Below are 22894 nucleotides of genomic sequence, written 5' to 3' on the forward strand. Positions count from 1 at the left end.
ATCGAGTCTACTCTGCCATTCCATCATGGCTGATCTCAGATCCCACAATCAAATACACATGCCTTCTCGCCATTCTTTGATACCCTGACCAATCACGAAACTATCAACATCTGCTTTAACTACACCCATGGACTTGGCCTCCATCATAGTTTGTGGCAAAGCATTCCACAGATTCACTACTCCCTGGCTAAAAAAGTTTCTCCTTACTTCTGTTCTAAAAGGTCACCCCTCAATTTTGATGCTGTGCCCTCTAGTTCTGGATACCCCCACCATAGAAAATATCCTATCCACATCCACGCTATCTAGTCCTTTCAACGTTCAGTAGGTTTCATTGAGATCCCCCTCCGCATTCTTCTAATTTCCACACACATATACACACACACACACACACACACACACACACACACACACACACACACACACACACACACACACACTCCTTGTATGTTAACCCCTTCATTGCCCGAATCATCCTTGTGAACATCCCCTGGATTCTCTCCCATGACAACACATCCTTTCTGAGATTTGGGACCCAAAACTGGTAGATATACAAGAATGAACAACATCTGAATAAACCTGTTTCTGAGTGATTGGTCATACAATCTTGCTGATGCAGTTAGGGTTCCTCATTCATGGCCTTCCCTTAATTCTTGTTGACAGTACCATGTCCGTGTCATTAGCGTCTCCACTTGAGTGGTCCACAGGTTACAACAGGGTTCTGTTCCTGAGAAAGGTTCACAACTCAAACCATTCGTAAGTCACAAACAGTGTGTGGGAGAGGCTCACAGAGGCAGCTGTGTGGGAGAGCAAACAGGAGGGAGGGGGGAGAGTGGTCATCAGCCGGCCTCACGTGACTCTCCCAGCTTCGCCGTCTGTTGTGGCTGCAGAGTGGGGAGGAGGGGGGGAGGCACACGGGATTGCACATTTCCATCCAACAGTACATGGTCTGTCAGTCCGACAATCAGCCAGACATCCTAGCCCAGTCAGAATACATCCCACGCCTACGTCGCTGTCCTTCGAACACGGAACAAAGGCATTCGTCTTCGGCCCATTCTCTAATTCCTGAAAATCCCCCACATCCTGTCTCAAAAATCCAAACCTGAACCCGAATTCACTCCTGTTATGTTCTGTAACTTCAAAACGTAAAACTAATTCAAAGGAAGACATGGGAGTCCAAAATGTGTATCTAACTTCATGTTCACTTAAAACGAGGCGTGAACATGTCAGAGAATTTTTTAAAATAGAGCTCAGTCCCAGACTACAAGGAAAATCTGTTATGTTAGCATAATATCTTTTCTTTATCAATCTTTTTTATCAAGTTTTAAATAGATAAACATAACAATGATAATGATACGAAGAGATGGGGATTACATTAATAATGGTTAACGTATACAGACACAGACTCCGAGTAACATGTGTAATCTAAGCCTCCCAATCTCTTAACTAAACATGAGAAAGATTCAAAGAAAAAAGATTTTTACAAGAAAAAAAATCCCCCTAAACTAACAAAGAAAAACCCAGAATAAAAACAAAACAAAAGCTGGGCTGCCTTGTTACATCGGTTAAAATCATTATTTGTCATTAACTCCGCTTCTCTATACACAAACAAGAAGTTATTGAGAGGGATTCGGAAAAGGTCACCTTACATCATATGAAAACATTGAATAAATGGTCTCCAAGTTTCTTCAAATTTAACCGAAGGGTCGATAGTGACACTCCTAATTTTTTCCAAGTTTAAGCATGTTATAGTTTGTGAAAACTGTTGAAATGTAGTAGGGGGATTAGAATCTTTCCATTTAAATAAAATGGATCTTCTGGCTATTGATGTAACAAATGCATTCAAACGGCAAGCTGAAGGGGACAATTGACTAGAGTCCATCACTGGTAATCCAAAAATTGCAGTAATAGGATGAGGTTGTAAATCAATACACAAAACTGATGAAATAATATCAAAAATATCTTTCCAGTATTTTCCCAAAAGAAGACAAGACCAGAACATACGTGTCAAGGTAGCTAGCTCAGACTTACATTGTCACAGGCAGGATTTATATGGCAATAAAAACAAGCTAACTTATCCTTGGACATATGGGCCCTATGAACCACCTATGAATTGTATCAAGGCATGTCTAGCACACATTGAAGAAGTGTTAACTAGTTGGAGAATTTTCTCCCATTTCTCTATAGGTAAAGATACCTTAAGTTCTCTTTCCCATTCATTCTTAATTTTATCAGATGTACCTAGACATATTTTCATAATCAGATCATAAATAATTGCTATTAAACTCTTCTGATAGGGGTTTAAACCTAAAATTTTTTCTGTAATTTCAGTTTGATGTGATACCGAAAAAGTAGGTAACATAATATTCAAAAAGTTTCTAATCTGTAAATATCTGAAAAAATGTGATCTAGGCAAACTATATTCTTTCTTTTTCAATCTTTTTATTATTGTTATTAATATCAACAAAATAAAATGATACATAGATAATGGGATTACAAACATACACTTTCCAACTAAACATGAGAGAATACATAAGCAATGATTACAGTATAAATGAGTATTCCCAAATCATGAACTATACAATATACAAATAAACAAGTCAAACCTAGGTATATCATAATATATATATTTTTTTTAAACAGAAAAAAGAAAAAAAATTATGCAAAAAAACTAATCTAATAACTAATAGAGGAAAAAAACAAAAAAAGAAAAAATAGGAAAAAAAGGGCTGTTTATAATATCTCACAATAATAGAAAATCATCAGTGTCGTCAACTCCGATCCTCTCAACATATATACAATCAAAACTGGAAAAACAAATAGGCTTGGAACAGGGTCATATTACATCATATGAAAATATTGAATAAATGGTCTCCATATCTTTTCAAATTTAATAGAAGTATCAAATACAACACTTCTAATTTTTTCTAAATTTAAACATAACATAGTTTGAGAAAACCAATGAAATACGGTAGGAGGATTAATTTCTTTCCAATTCAACAAAATAGATCTCTAGCCATTAATGTTAAGAAATGCAATCATTCAACAAGCGGAAGAGGATAAATGGAGTGAGTCCATCATTGGTAAACCAAAAATTGCAGTAATAGGATGAGGTTGTAAATCAATGTTCAATACCGCAGAAATAATATCAAAAATATCTTTCCAATATTTTTTCAAAAGCGGACACGACCAAAACATATGAGTTAAAGCTGCTATCTCAGAATGACATCTGTCACAAATAGGATTTATATCGGAATAAAAACGAGCCAATTTATCCTTGGACATATGAGCCCTGTGCACAACTTTAAACTGTATTAATGAATGTTTAGCACATATAGATGATGTATTAACTAATTGAAGAATTTTATCCCAATTCTCAATAGGGATAATATGTTTAAGTTCTCTTTCCCAATCATTTTTAGTCTTATAAAAGGGCTCTGAACGTATCTTCATAATTATATTGTAAAGTTTTGATATTAGCCCTTTCTGAAAAGGATTTAGTTCAAACAAATTCTCCAAAATACCTGAAGACACAAAATTTGGAAAAGTAGGAAGTACAGTATTTAAGAAATTCCTAATCTGTAAATATCTAAAAAAAAATGAAATCTAGGCAAATTATATTTATTAGATAATTGCTCAAAAGACATAAAACAATTATCCAAAAATAAATCGGAAAATCGTAATAATCCTTTAGTCTTCCAAGCTGTATAAGCTTGGTCTATAATAGAAGGATAAAAAAAGCAATTGGATACAATAGGAATATTTAAAACAAACTGAGTCAACCCAAAAAATTTCCGAAATTGAAACCATATACGTAAAGTATGTTTAACTATCGGGTTGTCAATTCGTTTCGGCAATTTAGAAAGAGCAAAGGGAAGAGAAGTCCCTAAAATAGAACCCAATGCAAATCCTTGTACAGATTTAATTTCCAAGTTCACCCAATGAGGGCTAAAAGATATATCCCAATCCTTTAACCAACATATCAAATATCGGATATTAACTGCCCTATAATAAAATCTAAAATTAGGCAATGCCAATCCACCTTCCTTCTTTGCCTTCTGTAAATATATTTTACCTAACCTAGGATTTTTATTCTGCCATATATATGAGGAAATATTTGAATCAACATTAGCAAAAAAAGATTTCAGAATAAAAATTGGTACCGCTTGAAATATATATATAAAAACTTGGGTAAAATAACCATCTTAATAGCATTAATCTGACCTATCAGAGATGAAGATAGTGGTGACCATTTAGTAAACAAACATTTAATTTGATCAATTAAGGGTAAAAAAAATTAACCTTAAATAAGTCTTTATAGTTTTTTGTGATTTTAATCCCTAAGTAAATAAAAGAGTCATTAACTAATTTAAAAGGTAAATTTCCATAAATTGGAACCTGTCTATTTAAAGGAAACAATTCACTCTTATTAAGATTTAATTTATACCCGGAAAAATCACTAAATTGAACCAACAATGATAAAACAGCAGGAATGGATTTCTCAGGATCAGAAATAAATAATAATAAATCATCTGCATATAATGATAACTTATGTATATCTGTCCCACGATTAATGCCAAAAAGGCAAACTATATTTATTAGACAACTGTTCAAAAGATATGAGACAGTTATCCATGAACACATCACAAAAACATGTTATTCCCTTTGTTCTCCATAAAAGAAAAGCTTGATCAATTCTGGAAGGTTGGAAGAAAAAATAAAATAGGACTTGATAGGATAAATTTATTCAATCCAAAAAATTTACGAAACTGAAATCGTATTTGTATTGTATGTTTAGTTATTGGATTAGTCATTTGTTTATTCAGTTTAGTAAGTGCAAAGGGAAGCGAGGCCCTTAAGATAGAAGCCAATGAGAACCCCTGTACAGACTCGCACTCGAGGTTCACCCATTGTGGACAATGAATTTCATCCAGATCTTGTGTCCAAAATGTTAAATATCGAATATTAATTGCCCAGTAATAGAATCCTAAATTAGGCATTGCCAAACTGTCCTCCTTTTTTGATTTCTGTAAATATTTCTTACTTAATCTATGATTTTTATTCTGCCATAAAGAAATTTTAAAGTCAATAATATCATTTAGAAATGAAAGTTGGTACCGCCTGAAATACAATACAGAAATTTAGGTAAAATAATCATCTTAACAGTATTAATTCTACTAATCAACGATAAGGACAATGGGGACCATTTAGTAAGCAGTTGTTTAACATGATCAATTAAGGGTAAAAAGTTAATTCCAAATGAGGTCTCACCAGTGCCCCATAGAGCCTCATCAACACTTCTTTACTCTTATACACTATTCCTCTTGAAATTAATGCCAACATAGCATTCGCTTTCCTTACTGCCGATCCAACCTGGTTTTAATTTTTTAACTTTTTACAAAGAAATGGCAGATGAGATACAATGTTGAGAAATGTACGGTTGTACGTTTTGGAAGAAGAAATAATCGGCAGATTATTATTTAGATGGGGAGAAAATTCAAAAATCAGAAGTGCAAAGGGACTTGGGGGTCCTAGTGCAGGATACCCTAAAGGTTAACCACCAGGTTGGATCAGCGGTAAGGAAAGCGAATGCTATGTTGGCATTCATTTCAAGAGGAATAGTGTATAAGAGTAAAGAAGTGTTGATAAGGCTCTATGGGGCACTGGTGAGACCTCATTTGGAATACTGTGTGCAGTTTTGGGCCCCCTATCTTAGAAGGGATGTACTGATGTTGGAGAGTGTTCAGAGAAGATTTACAAGGATGATTCCTGGAATGCAGGGGCTAACATATGAGGAGCGTTTGTCGGCTCTTGGACTGTATTCATTAGAGTATAGAAGAATGAGAGGGGATCTTATAGAAACATTTCGAATGTTGAAAGGGTTGGACAGAGTAGATGTGGAAAGGCTGTTTCCCTTGGTGGGTGAGTCCAGGACAAGAGGTCACAGTCTTAGAATTAGAGGATACCCACTTAATACAGAGATGAGCAGATTTCATTTTAGTCAGAGGGTCGTGGATTTATGGAATTCGTTGCCACATGCAGCTGTGGAGGCCCGATCATTGAGGGTGTTTAAGGAGGAGATTGATAGGTATCTAATTAGTCAGGGTATCAAGGGATATGGGGAAAAAGCCAGAAATTGGAACTAGATGGGAGAATAGTTTAGCTCATGGTGGAGAGGCAGAGCAGACTCGATGGGCGGAATGGCCCACTTCTGCTCCTTTGTCTTGTGATTTTCTGATCAGAAAAAACTTCAAACTCTAACAGTCAGATCTATAAACTGGTTATTAATTTATAAACTAAATGAATATAGACACTAAAAAAATTGAGAAAAATGCGAACTTCCACCTTAGTCAAAATATTGAGAAGGGAATGCTATAAACAACACCAAACAAGTGATAAAAAAAAGAGATCGGCCATTAGCAAAACATTTTAACAGGCAAGCTCCCAAAAATTGAAACAGAATACAATCTTATTAGTACATCAGAAAAAAAGTTAATCACCAAATCAATTTCTTAATTATTTTCAAAAGACGAACAATTGAAAATAATAAACAAAGGGAAAAAAAAGAAACTTAAACGTAAAAGCATAATAAACATCCATACTCCGAAACAGAACACGAGTGTTATCAAAGCAATGGCAAAAATCTCCAAACTTCGAAAGTCTAAATCTGTGAACTGATTATTAACTTATTAATCAAATGAATACAGACTTGAAGAGGCAGTAAATTTATTAGACAGCTGGGTGCGAACATTGATCGTCAAGGAATTGTTGAGCTTTGTCCATGGATTTAAACCATTTACATGATTTGTCAGGCAGAACAACCATTAAACAGGCTGGAAATAACAGAGCTGGTTGATAAAGCTCCAACATCACCGGTTTAAAAAGCAATCTTTCTCGCATCACCTCAGGACTGCAGTCTGCAACCAGTCGAAACTTGAGGTCCCCGTGTACAATAACCCCTTTCCGACGGGCAATTCGAGTTCAGCAACTTGCCGCTGTTGTTTTTCACTTTCCTGCTTGAGAGCTCCTAGTCTACTTTCAATCTCTTTTAATACGTTACGTATCCCGTAACTGGATCACTTACCAGCAAAGATAGAGAGGTCCACTGAAGTCTGATGGTACCATTTTTAAACGTTTTTATTTATAAAGGGGCACAAAAGGAAGGTTAATACAAACATTCAGATACCATAAGTAGTCAATACTCAATCTAAAGCGCAGGTATAGTAATGATCAATCAGAAATAAGCTCTATCGTTGTCTAGGGGATAATATCTTGTCCATTTGGAAAAAATATAACAGTCATTCAAAAGTCGGCAGGCTTCAGCCTTTTGGGAACCGCTGGGTTTCCCGTGTTGGAGAGAGAGAGAGAGATTGGTGAGAAAAGGAACACTTGCCCAGGTCCTTACGAAACAAAGCTGTGGAATCAGGAGAGCCGGCTTTCCTGTTGTTAGTTAAAAGCGATTGTCTGTGATTCCAGCCACAGACTCCCGATTCGGAATCTAACGCACGTGGCTTCCTTCAGAATGGCTTCCCGCTACGACAGGATCACTATCGTGTCTCCTTGGTGCGTCTAAAGGGGTCGTCCCTCCCCAGACCCTCCTTTATACTTCCTCACGGGATCGCAGGTGCCAATCTCTCTCTCAACCAGCCCACTTTGCCCAAGGGCTTTACACGTGGTCTTCATGAGACAATAGCCAGGGTCGCTTTATTCTGCATCCCGGTGGAACGTGGTATTCAGCACGTCTCCCTCTCTCTCCCATTTCCTGTGGCTCTTGTTACGAAACCCCGTAACCAGGTAACTTACCAGCAAAGATAGATGGATCAGCTGAGTCCGATGCTACTATTTTCAAGCGTTTTATTCAAAAAGGGCACACGTATGGTTAATACAAAACATTCAGATCATATACATCGTCAAAACTCAATCTAAAACACCGGTGTAACCATAATCAATCAGAAATAAGCTCTACAGTTGTCTAGGGGTTAATACTGAGTCCAACGGAAAATATAAAGAGTCACTCAGAAGTTTGCAGGCTTTTCCTTTTTTTGGGAACCGCTGGGGTTTTCACGTTGTAGAGAGAAAGAGGTGATTTAGAAAAGATAAACACTTGCCCGTCGTCTTGGCAGAGCAAATCCTTGGAATCAGGGGAGCAGACTTCCCCGTTGTTATTTTAAAGCAGTCTTTCGTTGGTTCTAACCACAGATTCAAATTCGGAATCTAACGCACGTGGCTTCCTTCAACATGGCGTCCCGCTCCCACGGGAATCGATATCGTGTTTCCTTGGTGTCTGCTGGGTGCGTCTGAGGGTTTTCCCCCCCTCAGACCCGCCTTTATACTTCTTCACGGGATCGCAGGTGTCAATCAAGTTGCAGGTAATGCGATCTCTCTCTCAACCAGCCCACTTTGCCCGAGGGCTTTTCACGTGGTCTCCATGAGACAATAGTCAAGGTCACCTTCATTCTGCTTCTTGGGAGAACATGGTCTCTCTCTCTTTTTGGGTCAGTTGACCCCCCTTAACTAGGGTTCTTGCGATTTTCACAAAGGAGGGGGCCAACGGCATAACACCTACCCCCATAAAGGGTTTTTAACCAGCAGTTAAAAACAGGTTGACACAGGATTTTTTTGTTGAATCTACATACTACACAAGCTTTTCTCTTCAGAGTACTACTGTTATACATTCAAGTCGGTATCTAAACAGGTAACAAGTACAGTGCCCCTTTTCTTTAATACCTTACCCTACCGTGCCATGCTAACGCCTGGTAGCATCAAACTTCAGCTCAATAACCACCTTATTTATTTGCTTTCTTCAGCAACATAACTAAGGTGTGATCTTAGCTTACATACATCTACAAAGGTTCATGCAAAAGACAAATTTTTATGTTACTTTCAAACTTAACAGTCAAGCTTCCATGGGTGTTGTCTTTATTATTCACATACTTTGTCAAAATCCCTTAAAACCGGCTTCTGCTATTTTAAAAATCGCGTCCCCATTAACCCTCGCCTTTTTTCCGGTTAATTCCCTCGTGGCGATCTTGGGCACCCTGGCGAAATAGGCTTTCGCCCGCTCCTTTCATAGGAGTTATTTTATCAGCGTGTTCCAAACTTAGACCACCCAATTCCTTAATTTTAGGCAATTTGTCGTTTTTCTCTTCAGGACCCGTCATGCTATTAGTTTCCAATTTAAGATCCGCAAGCGATCCCGCTTTGTTCAGACAGCATTTCAAATTCTGCCTTTTCACACCACACTCTGGAATAACAATAGCGTGTGGGGCCCCTTTACCGTCCAACTCAACCTGTAATGGATTCACAGGTTTTGTGGTACCAAGCCATTGTCTCTGTAGCCTGGTTGTTGCTTTTGATATCAGTCCAGCCTTTAAATTTTCTTCATTCAATTTGGGAACTACACATCCCCCTTTCCCTTGAGTTCCGTGACTAGGTTCAGCACCACGTGCATCCCCATCTTGGACACACTCAAACGGGACATTGGCCTCTTCCAGGCTTTCAACACCCGTACCCTTTTCAAATTCTAACGTCCCCTCCTCCTTCCAGTTACTCTCCAGGCAGCCCCCTGTTGGGGAAGGCGCAACCCTGCGAGCTGAAACAACCTCCTCGGCCATGTCAGCTGACTTCTCCACAGCAAGGATACCCTTCTCCTCTAAGACTGCCCTCATTTCACTCTCGGGACCATCGAGAACATCTTTAGAACTCTCAACTTCTCCAAACAATTCTGCCAAACCAGACAGATCAACCACGTCCAACTCTGGACGTTTTAACAGCTTTATCCGTTTCTCATCTTTATTTCCTACCTCTAGGACCTTTCTCTTCACTAATGGGGGAGCTATCTCCTCGCCCTTACCCCCTTTTACTTTACTACTTTCTGTTTTACCACCCTCTGAACCCTCGTGGTGTAGGGTCGGTAAAAACGTCTGGGCCAATTTCAAACTGCGCGCTGTCCCAGCCGCCGCTCTCGACAGGCTGCGAGTGACCGCGCATGCGCGATAGCTCGGGGACTCCATGGGCGGGGCCTCAACTATCAGGGCGGTTCCCATCTTCCCACCCGCGAGGTCATTACCCAACAGGAGGTCCACGCCCTCCCCCGGTAACTCCGGCAGGACTCCTAGCTCCACAGGTCCCGACACCAACTCACAATCGAGAAAGACCCTATGCAAAGGCACGACCTCGGTCTGATTCCCGATACCTCTCAGGGCTACCTCGCCCGTGCGAGGGCCGAAATTTAACACGTTACAGCTAATTAACGATAGTTCCGCCCCCGTGTCTCTCCAAATTCGTACGGGGATGGGGGGGTCCCCTTCCCTCAAAGACACGGTTCCTTCGGAACTAAATGTCTCCCGCCCCTCCGGTACTCCATCTACCTGGGACCCTCTTGTCCATTTCCTGATTACCACTGCACGCCCGATAGGGGTCGCTGCTCTCTCCCTCTCTGGCTCCTTTCTCGGAGCAAAGCAGTTTGATGCGATATGACCCACCCTCCCACAATTAAAACAGGTTAAACCAGGAGATCTCCAGGTTTCCTGTCTGTTATCCTCACTTTTTCTGCTAGCTCCCGGCGGGATCTCCGCCTCAGCCGGCGGACTTTCCCTACCATTCCGACGGTCTCTCGGGTAACTTTTTGGCGAGGAAAACTTTGTCTTGTGGGTTAGGGCATATTCATCTGCAACCCTAGCCATCTCTGAGATGGACTGATTTGTCCTCTCATTTAAATACATTCGGATCTCTTCCGGAACGCAACCTTTAAATTCCTCAATCAAAACTAACTCCCTGAGACGCTCATAGTTCTCGGCCACCTTTTCAGCTGTGCTCCAACGGTCCAAGAGCACACCCTTCTCATGGGCTAGCTCGGTATATGTTTGATTCCACCCTTTCCTTAAATTTCGGAACCTTTGTCTATACGCCTCAGGTACTAACTCGTAACCTCGGAGAATGGCCTCCTTTACTTGATCATAACTCCCGTCCCTTTCTGGGGGCAGCGTGGCATATACCCGCTGTGCCTTCCCTCGTAACACACTTTGTAACAACGCCACCCACTGCTCTCTGGGCCACTTTTGATTCCTTGCCACCTTCTCAAAAATCAAGAAATAACTATCAACATCCGTCTCCTCGAACGGGGGGACCAACCTCAACGCCCGGCTAACATCAAACCCCTCCTCTCTCTCTTCCCCTTGATCTCTTCGCTCTTGCTTTCGCCTGTTCAGCTCCAATTCATGGCTCCTTTGTTTCTCTTTCTCTTCTGCTTCTAGCTGCTTTAGCTGGAGCTCACGATTCCGCGCTATCTCTAATTCCTTTAGTTTGAACACATGCTCTCTTTCCACAGCCCTTTCCTTCGCGGCTCTCTCCGCAGCCTTCTCAGCTGCTTCTACGTCCAGCTGCTTTACTTTAAGCTCATGGTCCAGCCTTGCTTTCTCCAACTCTACCTGATCTGCCCCACTCGCTAATCTCTTTTCGGGGATATTTTCCAAATCCTCAGCTGCAAACACCTTTTTCCCAACGTAATGCTGTTGTATGACCCTTCGCACTTCCTGCTTTTTCATTGCTGGCTTCACCGCTGTGAGGTCTAACGCCTGCGCCAAATTTACCAAGTCTGATTTTGTAGCCTTCCTTAGCGCCTCTACCGTCGGGTTTCTCATAAATTCACCCACATCCATCTTTGCTGGTTTCCCGTCTGGCTACCTGCGTAACCAGATTTAAGTTTGGACTTACAGCCCGATTCACTGACCCTCCCGTTTGGTTTCAAATCCGGGACGAGAACCCCACTTGTTACGAAACCCCGTAACCAGGTAACTTACCAGCAAAGATAGATGGATCAGCTGAGTCCGATGCTACTATTTTCAAGCGTTTTATTCAAAAAGGGCACACGTATGGTTAATACAAAACATTCAGATCATATACATCGTCAAAACTCAATCTAAAACACCGGTGTAACCATAATCAATCAGAAATAAGCTCTACAGTTGTCTAGGGGTTAATACTGAGTCCAACGGAAAATATAAAGAGTCACTCAGAAGTTTGCAGGCTTTTCCTTTTTTTGGGAACCGCTGGGGTTTTCACGTTGTAGAGAGAAAGAGGTGATTTAGAAAAGATAAACACTTGCCCGTCGTCTTGGCAGAGCAAATCCTTGGAATCAGGGGAGCAGACTTCCCCGTTGTTATTTTAAAGCAGTCTTTCGTTGGTTCTAACCACAGATTCAAATTCGGAATCTAACGCACGTGGCTTCCTTCAACATGGCGTCCCGCTCCCACGGGAATCGATATCGTGTTTCCTTGGTGTCTGCTGGGTGCGTCTGAGGGTTTTCCCCCCCTCAGACCCGCCTTTATACTTCTTCACGGGATCGCAGGTGTCAATCAAGTTGCAGGTAATGCGATCTCTCTCTCAACCAGCCCACTTTGCCCGAGGGCTTTTCACGTGGTCTCCATGAGACAATAGTCAAGGTCACCTTCATTCTGCTTCTTGGGAGAACATGGTCTCTCTCTCTTTTTGGGTCAGTTGACCCCCCTTAACTAGGGTTCTTGTGATTTTCACAAAGGAGGGGGCCAACGGCATAACACTGTTCAGCACATCGCTCTCTCTCTTGGGTCATTGACCCCCCCTTCACTAGGGCTCTTGCGATTCTCGCAAAGGAGGGGGCTGGTATCATAACATACTACTTCCAAAGTAGAAAGTTTTTAATTGAACTTATCGTCCAGGAGCTTCGACATAGCTTCCAAAGTGAGTGGAGATTGTTTAAGTAGTTTAGGATCTCCTTCCACTTCCATTACCGGCTTCCTTGCCTTCGGCTGATGCCTTTTGCCCTCTGGTATTCATTTTTGGCGATTAAAAATCAAAGTTCAGGCATATAAATGTGTTATAAATGCTTTAGTATAAATAGTGAAAGGATGGGAAAAAAATGGGAACTTAGCAGTTTCTGTCTGGCAACATCTGTGGAAGAAAAGTGCAGTCTATGTTTCGGGCTAAAACCCTTCTTCAGGACAGGAGAAAGAAAAGCCCAGGAGTAGATTACTGAAATATCAAGGTTGTGAAAGCCAGTTGGGGTGGGGGGGTGGAGGTATGGCGTGCACCTCAAATAGCCTCTGACAAAGGCTTAGCTGTTAAGCCCGGCGGAACTGTTCCTACTGACAGGAGAAGGGGCAAAGGTGGGTCACTGGGACTGTAAAACTGGTTGCTTCGGGCAGATGGGGCTCTTCAGCTTGTTATTTTTAAAAAAAACAATGGTTTCCAACAAACTCCAACAAAGCACAAAAAACTAAACCTGAGTCACAAGCTCAAGAACTCAAAGCTTGGCATCATCTTAAGCAGTACCTTAAAACAGCAGTTGATAATCAACAAGAGTGTCAGGAAAAAACAATGGTGATTATACGATATACTGCTAAGGAAGGGATGAAATGGTCATGAGCTGCACCCTATTTTCAGGGCTTGGAACATTATTTCTTACATCCTTGCTCTTCTGAAGAAGCTTGTTGATATTTGCTTTCACCTTTCTAACCCTAGCACAGGTACTTTGGTCAGGTAAGCAGCTCTCATCCTCCAGGTCTTTTAAAATTGTAGTCAGTATTTTCTGAAGCCATTCCTTGTCATATTTCGGATAGGAAGAGAGCAGTTCTCCGACTTGCGTTTCAACTCGGTGTAAGAGTTCTTCATCATCTTTGATTTTAGTGATGACTTGAAGCCCACAACATGACTCCTCAACCTGTGCAATGTTTCTTCGTGCCACATCACTGAAGTTGTTTGCACATATACTGAAAACAACAAGGAAATTATCTTTAGCAGATGCTTCAAGTGTATGTATATTCAGTACTGTGCAAAAGTTTTAGGCACATATATACAGCTAAGGTGCATAAACCTTTTCACAGCACTGTATTTGTCAACGTACAGCGGAAATCAAGTTTGTAAATCTAAAAAGTACACAGCAGATGCTGTGGTCAAAGCAACACGTACAACAAGCTGGAGAAACTCAGCAGGTCGGGCAGCATCCGTGGAAACATTGACTGCTCATTTCCATGGATGCTGCCTGACCTGCTGAGTTTCTCCAGCTTGTTGTACGTGTAAATTTGTAAATCTGGTGGGTGCAAAGGATGTTGGGAATGGTGAGGGAGAATTGCCGCTGGAAGGGTGTGGAACAGGTGGCAGAGAAGGAATTCTGGGGCTTTGATTACAAACAATTGGCTTATTGATCATTACAGAATATCTCTCTGATGCTTACCACTCCCTCCCCTCTCCTTTCCCCTTTTCCCAACCATGAGTCCACTCTCCCAGCCCCCTTCCTGTTCTCAGTCCATCAGGCCTCAGACAACAGTCTAGCAGGTTTATCATTACTCACCTACACCCATGGAATTGGGTTTTTTGCAATAATAACATTACTAACCTTAGCTATATACGTATGCCTGAGACCTCTGCACAGTACTGTAAACCAAAAATCAAGAAAACTCAGTTTTGACCACCTGTGCAGGTTGCAGTAAGGCAAGGGTTAACATAATGTCTGGGCATGGACAGACTGCAGAGAGAGTGCAGACAGACCAGGCAATAGAGGTCTTTGAAAAGCATAGCTTCAACGATATATAACAGATTACCAGAGCCATTTTGGCTTCTTGCAGATGAGAGAAGAATAGAACAAAATACACAGACCAACAAAGGGACAACTCCTTTACTAAATTCAAAGTAACATAGCTTGTAGTTTCTATTGACTTTTAACACCTGTATTGTGAATGTCGATTGATGTTGCAAGTTATAAAATTTAAGCATACATAGTTTACCAAATGGTCAATATACATAACTGTGCCTGAAAATAGCATTTTTCTTTCCTGACTTCAGAACAGTGTGGGTGACAAGGGTCACGCTGTTCTACTTGTGCACAAGTAAAATAAAGTATGTTTGAGGAATGGGTGTGTGCTTTCAGAGGCCAGTTGATCAGTGATGACACACCTTATTCACTTCATTGCCCAGGTTTTGATAAACTCAGAATTGTACAATGAGGAAGTGACCCATCAGCCCACTGTGCCCATGCAGACACTTCAAAACTTTCTAACTGGTCACACTTCCTGATCTTTCCAGCAAACACGTGAATCTATTGTTCACGTATTTATGAATCTCGTCTGAAAAGATGCATTAAATCTGCAGAATAAACAGAATTTTCCTTATTTCCTTGGATTTTATTTTTTGTTCAGTATTTTAATTCTGTCCTCTCAATCTTTGCTGAAACAATAGAAACAATTCATAAACACAAGAGATTCAGCAGATGCTGGCAATCCGAAGTAACATACACAAAATGCTGGAGGAACTCTGCAGCTTGGGCAGCACCTATGCAGAGGAATAAGCAGCTGACATTTTGTCCCTCATTAGGACTGGAAAGGAAGGGTGAAGAAGCCAGAATGAGAAGGTGGGAGAAAGGGAAGGATTGCAAGCTAGCAGGTTATAGGTGTGGGTGGGGAGAGGGGATGAAGAGAGATGACGGGAGGTGATAGGTGGAAGACGTGACGGGCTGAAGGAAACAGTAGACCATGTGAGATAGGGAAGGAGGAGGGGGCAGCAGAGGGTGGTGAGGAGAAGGAGTAAAAACAGAGTCAGAATAGGGAATGGAGAAAGAGAAAAGGGGGAGAGGGGAGTTACCAGAAGTTAAAGAAATCCATGTTTTGCCCTTTGTCCTCTTCTGTACAATATCCAAATCCACATCTCTTTTTTTTCATTTGATTACATGAAGCATGTCTCTGCTTTCTACTGAAATACCTCATTTTTGTCAGCCATTGATAACTTGAGGGTCAGTTAGAGATTTGAGTAAAAATGCACTTACAATCTTTCTCTTCTCCTTCCCCTGTACTTAGAAAAACACATTACAGCCATGTCTATCTCTGTGTTACCCGCCGCTCCTTGGCTGTTACGGAACGCCACAGAGGCAGTGATAGGAAAAGAACTCAACAGTTATATTACACGTCTCACACTCAGGGAAAGTGACACACGTTGAGTGGGTAGTTTTGAAATAAACTGCTTATCACAGGCACACACACATCTACCAAATACTTACAAGAGTTTCTCGAGAGTTGTGTTCAGTCTCAGGTACTGGGTCATATCCTTTGTGCCATCGTCTGTAATCCCATTGTCATACAAACGAAGCACTTTGAGACTCTTGTTTCCTGCCAGAGCTTTCCACAAAAACCCAGCTCCTGTGGAACCAAAACGGTTTGTACCACTCCTGAAAACAGAACCAAACAGCAAATATGAGGGATTATGGTTTCGATTGAAATATGAAAAATTTTACATGAAGATTTATGTGATGAAAAATCTCACGATAGCATCTCTATTCTGCATTTTGGGTCTTGAAGGATACCACTCAAAATCTCTGCTGACTTCTCGGTCAGTTTGTTGGAGCTTATCCTGGAAAACAAGGCAATGAAAGCGATTAATTTGGAGAACCCCAACATCACAAACCGCTGACCAGGAGGACTGTCTGAATCGAAACACTTGGGGCACAGTCAGGAGAGCGGAAATAACAAGCAATATCTGTCTATTATTTATAATCTTAGACGGTTAAAATGAGTATAATCTTCAGATGGCTATATGATTAAGAGATCTTGTTTCTGTCGGGGGGAGGAGGGAAATATTTACTACACAGATCAGTTTGAATTCAACTGTGCCCACACTGTGCCCGTATGAATACCCGGTGCCCACACTGTACCCGTACGCACACCCGGTGCCCACACTGTGCCCGTACGAACACCCGGTGCCCACACTGTACCCGTACGCACACCCGGTGCCCACACTGTACCCGTACGCACACACGGTGCCCACACTGTGCCCGTATGAACACCCTGTGGCCCACACTGTGCCCGTATGAACACCCTGTGGCCCACACTGTGCCCGTATGAACACCCGGTGCCCACACTGTACCCGTACGCACACATGGTGCCCACACTGTACCCGTACGCACACACGGTGCCCACACTGTGCCCGTATGAACACCCGGTGGCCCACACTGTGCCCGTATGAACACCCGGTGGCCCACACTGTACCCGTACGCACACCCGGTGCCCACACTGTACCCGTACGCACACCCGGTGCCCACACTGTGCCCGTACGAACACACGGTGCCCACACTGTACCCGTATGAACACATGGTGCCCACACTGTGCCCGTACGAACACCCGGTGCCCACACTGTACCCGTACGCACACATGGTGCCCACACTGTACCCGTACGCACACATGGTGCCCACACTGTACCCGTACGCACACACGGTGCCCACACTGTGCCCGTATGAACACCCGGTGGCCCACACTGTGCCCGTATGAACACCCGGTGGCCCACACTGTACCCGTACGCACACCCGGTGCCCACACTGTACCCGTACGCACACCCGGTGCCCACACTGTGCCCGTACGAACACACGGTGCCCACACTGTACCCGTATGAACACATGGTGCCCACACTGTGCCCGTACGCACACCCGGTGCCTACACTGTACCCGTACGCACACCCGGTGCCCACACTGTGCCCGTACGCACACCCGGTGCCCACACTGTGCCCGTATGAACACCCTGTGGCCCACACTGTGCCCGTATGAATACCCTGTGGCCCACACTGTGCCCGTATGAACACCCGGTGGCCCACACTGTGCCCGTATGAACACCCGGTGCCCACACTGTACCCGTACGCACACCCGGTGCCCACACTGTGCCCGTACGAACACCCGGTGCCCACACTGTGCCCGTACGAACACCTGGTGCCCACACTGTACCCGTACGCACACATGGTGCCCACACTGTACCCGTACGAACACACGGTGCCCACACTGTGCCCGTAAGCACACACGGTGCCCACACTGTGCCTGTATGAACACATGGTGCCCACACTGTACCCGTACGAACACCCGGTGCCCACACTGTGCCCGTATGAACACACGGTGCCCACACTGTGCCTGTATGAACACATGGTGCCCACACTGTGCCCGTACGCACACACGGTGCCCACACTGTACCCGTATGAACACACGGTGCCCACACTGTACCCGTACGAACACCCGGTGCCCACACTGTGCCCGTACGCACACACGGTGCCCACACTGTACCCGTATGAACACACGGTGCCCACACTGTGCCCGTACGCACACACGGTGCCCACACTGTACCCGTATGAACACACGGTGCCCACACTGTGCCCGTACGCACACCCGGTGCCCACACTGTGCCTGTATGCATACCCGGTGCCCACACTGTGCCTGTATGCATACCCGGTGCCCACACTGTACCCGTACGCACACCCGGTGCCCACACTGTGCCTGTATGCATACCCGGTGCCCACACTGTGCCTGTATGCACACCCGGTGCCCACACTGTGCCCGTACGCACACCCGGTGCCCACACTGTGCCCGTATGAACACATGGTGCCCACACTGTGCCCGTATGAACACACGGTGCCCACACTGTACCCGTATGAACACACGGTGCCCACACTGTGCCCGTACGCACACCCGGTGCCCACACTGTGCCTGTATGCATACCCGGTGCCCACACTGTACCCGTACGCACACCCGGTGCCCACACTGTACCCGTACGCACACCCGGTGCCCACACTGTGCCTGTATGCATACCCGGTGCCCACACTGTACCCGTACGCACACCCGGTGCCCACACTGTGCCCGTACGCACACCCGGTGCCCACACTGTGCCCGTATGAACACCCGGTGCCCACACTGTACCTGTATGAACACCCGGTGGCCCACACTGTGCCCGTATGAACACCCGGTGCCCACACTGTACCCGTACGCACACCCGGTGCCCACACTGTGTCTGTATGAACACCCGGTGCCCACACTGTACCCGTACGCACACCCGGTGCCCACACTGTACCTGTAGATACACTGGCTGGCCATTTACTTTTAGATAAACTGTAAACCTGCTCATTATTGCAAATATCTAATCAGATAGTCATGTGGCAGCAACTCAAAGCACAAAAGCATGCAGACATGGTCAAGAGGTTCAGTTACAAACAACGGAAAATCTGCAGATGCTGGAAATATGAACAACACACAGAAAATGCTGGAGGAACTCAGCAGTCCAGGCAGGATCTATGGAGAAGAGTACAGTTGATGTTTCTGGCCAAGACCCTTCAGAAGGACTGGAGAAAAGGAGATGAGGAGTCAGAGTTAGAAGAGAAACACAAGTTAATAGGTGAAACTGGGAGGGGAGGGGAGAAGTAAAGAGCAGGGAAGTTGATTGGTGAAAAAGACAGAAGGCTGGAGAAGGGAGATTCTAATAGGAGAGAACAGAAGGTCATGGAAGAAAGAAAAGGAGGTGGAGCACCAGAGGGAGGCAATGGGTGGGCAAGGAGATAGGGTGAGAGAGGTTAAATGGGATGGGAATGGAGAAGTGGGGGGGGGGGGGGGATTACCAGAAGTTAGAGAACTCGATGTTCATGCCATCAGGTTGGAGGCTACCAAACGGAATATAAAGCGTTGCTCCTCCAGCCTGAGCGTGGCCTCATTGCAACAGCAGAGGAGGCCATGGATGGACATGTCGGAATAGAAATGGGAAGTGGAATTAAAGTGGGTGGCCACTGGGAGATCCTGTTTTCCTGGTGGAGCGTGCATAGGTGCTTGGCACAAGGAACCTCACTCAGGTGATGACCTGCTAAATCTGAGACCATTCTCAGATGAGTATCTACTTATGTAAAATGCCAGACCTCCCAAAGAAGCAATCTGTAATCTCCATGTCTGGTTCGCCTCATTTAACTGGTTTGGACCGGTCAGAGTTGAGAGACACAAATATAAGGCTGGGGTGAGCGGAACTATGAAACGATGTTGGCTGTAGCCCTGTACAATGACCAGTAAGAGGGTGACCCAGGTAGGTCAGGTGACCTTGAGCCAATGGGATGGAGACCCAATGGTTCCATTGATGAGGAACACTATAAGACTCAGGAGCTCTAAATACGCAGGGGCAATAACTCTCCAACAACCAGAGACCAGCCATCATGGATAAGAAGGACCCCATAGACACGTGAAGATCGGGACCATGAGGAACACCTGAACAGCGTAGAATCCTCTCCCGGTAATACCTTTTCTCTTCATTGACTGTTCATAGAGGGTCAGGGATTTCAGAAGGGTGTACACACATCCATGTTCTTTTCAGCTTAGACAATAAAAGTTAATTGTCAGTAAATACAGATTCTCTGTGCCTCACTCTTCATTATTACAAGGGGTGATTCTTGAAACAGTGTGATGTGAGTAGTCAAATTGCTTTGATTCAGGAATAAATGATGAATGCGAATATTGCTGCTGTTCCGTTGAAAGTGCAGTGGACTGCGATTTACAGAAAGACCATATCCCCCAGCAAGTAAATTTGCACCAGACAAAGGAAACGAGACCTCTTTATAGAGATCAATAAAGTCTTTGCAAACAGAATGGTTATGCCATCAGGAATGGTCGAGGGGAGGGTTATGATGGCACCATGTAACTGGTGGAGATACAGTGTAGAACGGGCCTTCCTGGCCCTTCGAGCCGCACCGTCCAGTGACCCCAGCCTAATCATGGGACAATTTACAATGACCACTTAACCTAATAGCTGGTATAACCTTGGAGTGTGGGACGAAACTGGTTCAGCTGGAGGAAACCCACACAGAAACGGGAAGGAACATATAATCTTGCTCACTGAGGGCACTGGAATTGAGCTCTGAACTCCAATGCCCCGAGCTGTAATAGCATCACGCTAACTGCTACACTACACCGGTGGCCTGGTATTTATTGCACTGGTAGTGTCTATGCCATTCTTACTTTGAAAAGTGGCATCGCCACATGAAAGAAGAGACTTTGGTCAGGACAGAACAGAATCACCAAATTCAGGACAGAGAATGTGAACAGCATATACGCAGAGTACACAACAAAATAAATTACTGCAACTTGGGCTTACTAGTCTTAAGAAAAGTATTACTCACCAAAGTGTTTTGCATTTGGAAAGCACATCTGTCAGCTGCTTTATCCCCTCATCACCGATATTACAGAGCCTCAGATCCAACTTTTCCACTGCAGAGTGTTTCATGCAGTAACGTAAAGCAGACAGGTCCAGCGGGCTCAAAGACATATTGAAAAAATCTATACTTTTCATGTATGGAGACACATCAGTTGTGATGCACGGATCTTGCAATTCAAATAGACAATGCATTAAATTCAGGAATTCTGCCTTGTTAATATCTCGCTGAAAGCTGGTTTTAAACCATGTCCTGAGAGCTCTGGCCATAGAAGGAGTGAGAGGAACTGTATAGTTGCACAACTTGCCATCTCTTCCTGCTGTTAAGGAGCCCATGAGACACCTGGTAAAATTGTACAGCTTTTCGGTGTGTTCAGGGCGGAATGACGGCAGATAAAGTTGACTCAATTGATTTTGTGGCCTCTTCCCAAAGCACCAAAGATCCAGACATTTGACCAACTCTACGGGATCGTTATCCAGTAAGGTTGCACAATACAAAGCCGCAAATTGTTCTTTCAGCACCACGTGATGGAACTGAAAAGAACTTTCACCATTACATTCCTTTTCCAGGACAAGATTTGAGAGGTACTTTGAAAGCAGAGATTGGTCTATTCTGTAGGTTTTCAGATCAACTGCATTCATTTCAACTTTTGCTGAAAGCAGGGTGTTGAAGGACAGTTGCCCTACGTTCAGGATGGTGTCTTTAAACGATTTACACTCAGTATCATTGATATCACCAATATCATTGGTTTTACAGTTAATCATACAGTAAAGCAACAATTTAAAAACTTTACTGTTCGTCATTGATGAGTCTGCCGTTACTTCACAGGAGTGGAAACATCTGTCCAAAATGGTGCACAGAATGTAGCTGTTGAGGGGATTAGAAGCCAGGCATTTGATGGTCTCATTCTCTGTAATGCGCTGGTACATTATTGCTGCCTTCTCCTTTTCCCCATAAAACATATCACAATATCTTTTCAACCCATCATTGGAAAAGCCAGTGATAATAAAACGCAGATCAAAATGCTTCTCGTTAACTTCTAACTGCTTTGTATTCCATCGGGAGGTAACCAGCACCTTTGCGTCTCGAAGGAGATGCCCGGATATTAGTTTGGAAACAAGAACACTTACTTCAGCCACACTGTCCAGGTTCAGATCAGAACCCAAAGGATCGCATTGTAGCTGAAAGCCAAATTCATCAAGTCCATCCAAAATGATCAACACATCTTGAGGGTTTTGGAGGACCTGTGTTAGGACTGATGACAAAGGCTTGCACTGCTTCTTCAGAAGCTCCCGGAGAGTGGTCTTTCCGTTAACCTCATTTAAGTCAGAGAACTTGAGAACAATGACACAATACAACCCAGGGCTCGGATGAGATGCCCAGTCTTGCTCCATGCTGTCCACAGCCCAACTTTTTCCGACTCCTGTATCACCCACCAGCAGGAATCTCTTCAATGATTTATCCTCCTGAAGGAAAGGCAGCAGTTGCGAAACTTCCATTTCTTTTACAGTATTCAACTCCCATGCTCTGATAAGGTCACCGTCTGGGTCCTGTTTCTTTACAGTGATGGTATTAATGGGTCTGGCAAATGAGTTGTTGTTCATGAATCTTTTTCGCATTACTGTGCAACATGAACGTGCTTGGTCGTTCAAGATGTATTCCTTGTAATTCTGTATCGCAGCTGGACAGAAAAAGACATTTCTCAGAATGCATAAGTTTTCTATTACAGATTAACAAAATGCTAAAAATGCACAAATCAGAAATGGGCATCATTTATGACAGCAAATGCAATGCTAGCATTCATTTCAAGAGGACTACAATATTAAGAGCAAGGAAGCTAAAGTCAGATGTAACAGTATTACAATGAAGTAAAGGAAACGCTTGGCCAGAGGTGACAGGAAAAGAACACTGGCAGGGAAGACTGCAGACCAGCATC

The 22894-nt window shown here is 43.6% G+C and overlaps 1 protein-coding gene across 1 annotated transcript in view; it reads right to left on the reverse strand.

The window, feature by feature from the left end:
* Nucleotides 1-11832: 11832 nt before the first annotated feature.
* LOC140738880 (NACHT, LRR and PYD domains-containing protein 1 homolog) overlaps nt 11833-22894 on the reverse strand; it is a 31440-nt gene continuing 20378 nt past the window's right edge. Inside the window, exons 6-9 of the mRNA XM_073066873.1 lie at nt 20926-22639; nt 16288-16374; nt 16025-16192; nt 11833-13745 (exon numbers count right to left, since the gene is read on the reverse strand). Coding sequence (XP_072922974.1) covers nt 13376-13745; nt 16025-16192; nt 16288-16374; nt 20926-22639 — 2339 coding nt within the window. The 3' untranslated portion in view covers nt 11833-13375. The remainder of the gene's footprint in view (nt 13746-16024; nt 16193-16287; nt 16375-20925; nt 22640-22894) is intronic.

The sequence above is a fragment of the Hemitrygon akajei genome, chromosome 14 (genome assembly GCF_048418815.1).
Source record: "Hemitrygon akajei chromosome 14, sHemAka1.3, whole genome shotgun sequence".
NCBI lineage: Eukaryota > Metazoa > Chordata > Chondrichthyes > Myliobatiformes > Dasyatidae > Hemitrygon > Hemitrygon akajei.